This window comes from Arachis duranensis, chromosome 2 (assembly GCF_000817695.3).
Source record: "Arachis duranensis cultivar V14167 chromosome 2, aradu.V14167.gnm2.J7QH, whole genome shotgun sequence".
NCBI lineage: Eukaryota > Viridiplantae > Streptophyta > Magnoliopsida > Fabales > Fabaceae > Arachis > Arachis duranensis.
In genome coordinates, this window is record NC_029773.3 from 68460554 (window position 1) to 68465133 (window position 4580).

General features: G+C 35.5%; 1 protein-coding gene across 1 annotated transcript; it reads right to left on the bottom strand.

The window, feature by feature from the left end:
- Positions 1-1211: 1211 nt before the first annotated feature.
- Positions 1212-2864, bottom strand: LOC107474774 (uncharacterized). Its single transcript, XM_016094412.3, has one exon. The coding sequence runs from the start codon at positions 2518-2520 to the stop codon at positions 1489-1491; it is 1032 nt and encodes a 343-aa protein (XP_015949898.1). The 5' UTR covers positions 2521-2864; the 3' UTR covers positions 1212-1488.
- Between the last annotated feature and the right edge of the window lie 1716 nt (positions 2865-4580).

Sequence of the window (4580 nt, forward strand, 5' to 3'; positions counted from 1 at the left end):
CAATACAAAGAATATATATTTTTATATAACCACCTCTGTACCAAAAAAGAAAAAAGAAAAAACTGTATATCTGATTGGACTAACATTACATCTTGAAACCTGAGTAAGCTTCTTCACTAAAAAAGTTATACTTTGCAATAGAAAAGGAGGTCTACTTTGAAATCACTACTATGGCCAAAATTTACCATACAATACAACATTCTTTAACTTGATTGTACCCAAAATAAGATACTCTAACGTGTATTAATGATGCTACCAGAAGATCATCCAAGTACTGTTTAACTAAAGGATTCCATTACACCAAGGCTAAGAGACAATAATTGCTTTATCACACTATTTCAGTCATAAAACAATTCCAAAAATGAAGAACTACACCAAATGGGTTGTAGAGGGATTGAAGCATATCTTGGAGCATCCCCTACATAAAGAAAGTGTTGATGAAGGATCTTCTTCTGTATAGCTATTTTCAGACAAACATATTTCAAAAATTAGCATCAGCCGGCACACACATATTTAAGCTTAGAAACAAGCTCTGCTGTTGTGTAACTCTTTCTAGAGCCTTTTTAAAAAGGAAGCTAATTCTCCCAAATGATGAGAAAAGTACTTTTTTGTTGATAGTAGTTACCATATTAGAACTATACGTGTACAAAGGCACTCAATCAAATGCCAATTTAGTCATTTCTTAGTGAAACCAAAAAGGTGTAAAACCAGTATATATAATATATATACAAATCAAGTACAACTTCATATCTTCATTTTAAAACCAAGTAACCAACCGCCAATGAAATATGTTATTTATTATTCCCATCCCATGCATGCAGCTAACTAACTAACAGCTTAAGCTATTGTATGAATTGTCTACAAATGAAAATAAGAAAATTTACAACAATGACAGAACACAGTAAGTGTTCGTTTAGCGAAACTTTTACTTTGCAATATTCATGCTTCTAGTCTTTCATTCATCAAAGATTTTCTCCAAACAAAACAAATGAAACATGCATACGTTGAAGATCATGATCAATGTGTAACAAAGGAAAATGCCGAAGAGAAACTAATGCTACTTGTGCTATAACTAACAACGGCAACCACAGCAAAAGCAGCAAAACAGTCTTTCCACATTAGGTCACTATAACCAACTCATACCCAAAAACATGAGAACTTTGAGCAACCACGGAAAAAATATAAATAATAACAATTAACTAACAGCAAGCTATGCAAAAAGATTTATTATTTACTATTTTTATTTTCATCATGATGATATAATTATATTGCACATTGTGCAGACTAATCAACCATCCTTAGGAGCTAAATTCTTACAGTAGTGGAAAACAACTCTGCATGAAGAACAATGCACTAATTGCAAAGCTAGCCTCTTCCTGGGCACTCAAGTAAATGATCCTATAAGTCTATAACAAGATATAGTGACAAGGACAAAAAAATTTAACTGGCACTAAAAAATCAAAAGACTAAAAAAATGAGATGAAACCTTCAGCTTCCTTCACTCATCTTGAGTCTCTTGGATGACCCGAACACCCTCCCAATCGAATCAATGGTCCGCTGCCGCGACTCAAGGATCATCTCCATCCGCCTGTTCTCCATCTCCAACCTCCGCCTCTCAGTTTCCTTCACGATCCTCATCTTCAAATTCTCCATCCCAATGAACCTCTCAGTGAAGTCTTTTATCTCTGTACTCAAACCCGAAACCAAAGCCCTCTCATCCACCATTACCACTCCTCTCTCGTCACCACCACCACCACCACAATTACCATCATCATCATCATCATCATCATCATCATCAAGATAATTAACATCATCATCATCATAGTCAGCATCATCAAATCTCCACAATCCTTTTGGAACACGATCCCTCAAAATCCCACTACACTTGTTCATTGAGGGTTTCTTGCTAAGAAGATAATTAATACTCTTTGATTTTATATAATTTTCCCTTTCTTCATTTTCCTCAATGAAATCATCGTCATTTTGATCGAAACTTCCGTAATTACCGTACTCGTCGTTGCCGCCCGTAGGCGCCATGGAGGTTATGGGCCGGGCGGAGATCGGCATTGGGCCACGCTCCAGCTCATCCATAAGGCCATAATACTGCCACGTGGCACGGGCAGGGACGCGGGAGGTGGTGAGAAGATGTTGCTTCTTCTCGGCTCGGTGGCGCTGGCGGAGCTTCTCCATCTTGTGGCGACACTGGACGGCGGACTTGCAAGGATGGTTAAAGTCGTAGCCGCAGCGGGCGGCGACGACGACGGCGACCTCTTCCCACTGGTTGGCCCGGAGCGGGCCGCGCTTCAAGGCGTACCATTTCTCCTGGTACGCCCTGATCAGGTTAACGGTCTCCTGGTGAGTCCATGGAATCGGTTGGGGTTTCTTGGTGGGCGAAACGGCGTCGTTTGTGGTGTTTGTTGTTGTGGTTGTGGTTGTGGTAGCGGTTATGGTGGTAATTGGAGCAATTAGTTTTGGAGATGAGGGTGTGGGTGTGGGTGTGGGTGTGGGTGAGGAGGCCATTGGTGATGTGAATTGTGTGTTAGGGTTGTGACTTACGAGTTATTTATGGTTGGTTAGGGTATTTGGCTGCGTGAGTTTGGGGTTGGGGTGGTTATGTTTGTTTGGTGTTGAGGTGTTATTATTACTAAGTGAATTGGGTGGGTGACTTTGGGGGTTGACATTTGGTGTTGTGGTGGTGGTGAACGGTGATGGTGGTGGTGGTTGTGACTTGTGAGCGTGGCGGGTGTGTTCGTGGGTTTTGGGACAGTGACAGGGCGTTGAGGGAGGGAGCATAGTGGGCTGTGTCACAGACAGTTAGTGCGCAGGCTGTGGCAGACTGGCAGTTGTGGGACGGTGATGGACCAGACTAGACTGCTCTCAGTTTTTACTTTTTAGTGTGTCTAGTTTGGGCCTTTGGGCTTCTACGTAACCGCTCCGGTTGCATTTTATAATAGAAAAAACAAAATAACGACCAAAAACTCGACACCAAACACGCATCCTCGTCCATAAAACACAAAATGAAACGCAAGGCATCTAAGTAATAAACATGGGGGTTATAAACTTATAATACACACACAAAAAAAAGGCAGTTTATACTTTATAGCTCGATAAGGTTTATATCCCAAAGAGAACATAAACAGCCGAAAACTTTAAATCAGAATGGATCTTATTTAGGTGTTTACCAATATGGATAATCTTATTAAGTGTCCTTCTATGATAAAAATGTAAATCCATATAAATTTATAGATATTTTTTAAATTTATTTTGGAGTGACACGTACATAACACTAATTGTCGAAGTGTCTTTTGCAAGTATCGACGTCATTGTTCTTTCATTGGTGACGTATACCTCATCCTGACGGAAAGCTTACAAGTATTTATCGACAGACGAGTTATACACCGGTCAACCTCTACCAGAACAATTGACACCGTGTGTGGAGAAATGAGAAATAAAAATCTTTCGAATCTCTAGATGGTACAATGCTACCTAACTCTTGAAATATTTCTTCTTTAAAGCAATATTATAACTAAAAGACAGGGATATGCTTGTACTCTTTTTCCTACTCACAAGATTTTTTCCAAAAAGAGTTTTGCTTGAAGAAGTTTTAACGAGACAAACTTACCTGCATCTTCATAAACAAAGATAGTATAATAAATCATTATGGCCTAAAAAATGCCGATCTATATCTATTATCTCTTTTTTATTTATATCTATCATCTCTATTTTCTGATCTATATTTGTTATCTCTGTTTTTCGATCTTATCTCTATTTTTTTATCTATACCTGTTATTTTTGTTTTTCGATCTATATCTGTTATCTCTATTTTCTGATTTATATCTCATGCACTTTTTTCTATTTATATATATAAAGAAAAAAGTGCAGTTAGTTCGATCCAACCTATTCTTGAAATAAACAACTCGCACACACTTCCTTTCCAAAAAAAAAAACAATCTATATCTTTATTTTTCGATCTATATCTGTTATCTCTGTTTTTCGATCTATATCTGTTATCTCTATTTCTTGATCTATATCTATTATCTCTATTTTTTTGATATATATTTATTATCTCTGTTTTCTGATCTATATTTATTATCTCTATTTTTGTTATTAATAAAAATATTCTCAAATAATTTAAAAAAGCAACAAAAATATCAATAATTAAATATGTATTCTCAAAAAATATTTTAAAAATTAAATTTTAATGCAGTATTTTGCAAGCATAATTAGCAAAATGAGATATTTTTATCCTTAAAATTTTGTAACTTTTTGTTAAGTATATTTTTTATGATTCTTTTGTCAACAATCAATAATACTTTTAAAAATATATATATATATATATATTATCAAATTTTTGTCTATTTTTTGTGTGTATTTTTTAAATAGTTATTTAAATATTCTTATAAAATTTTTGTTGAAAAAATTATGATAAAGAAGAAGATAACAAAACTTATATTTCTTGTAGTTTTAAAACATGATTAGATTATTTTTTTAGAGATATATTTATCTCCATACTTAATTGTTATAGAGTTGATGATAATATTCTTCCAGAATATAATAAAACATATGAATTTTTTATTTAG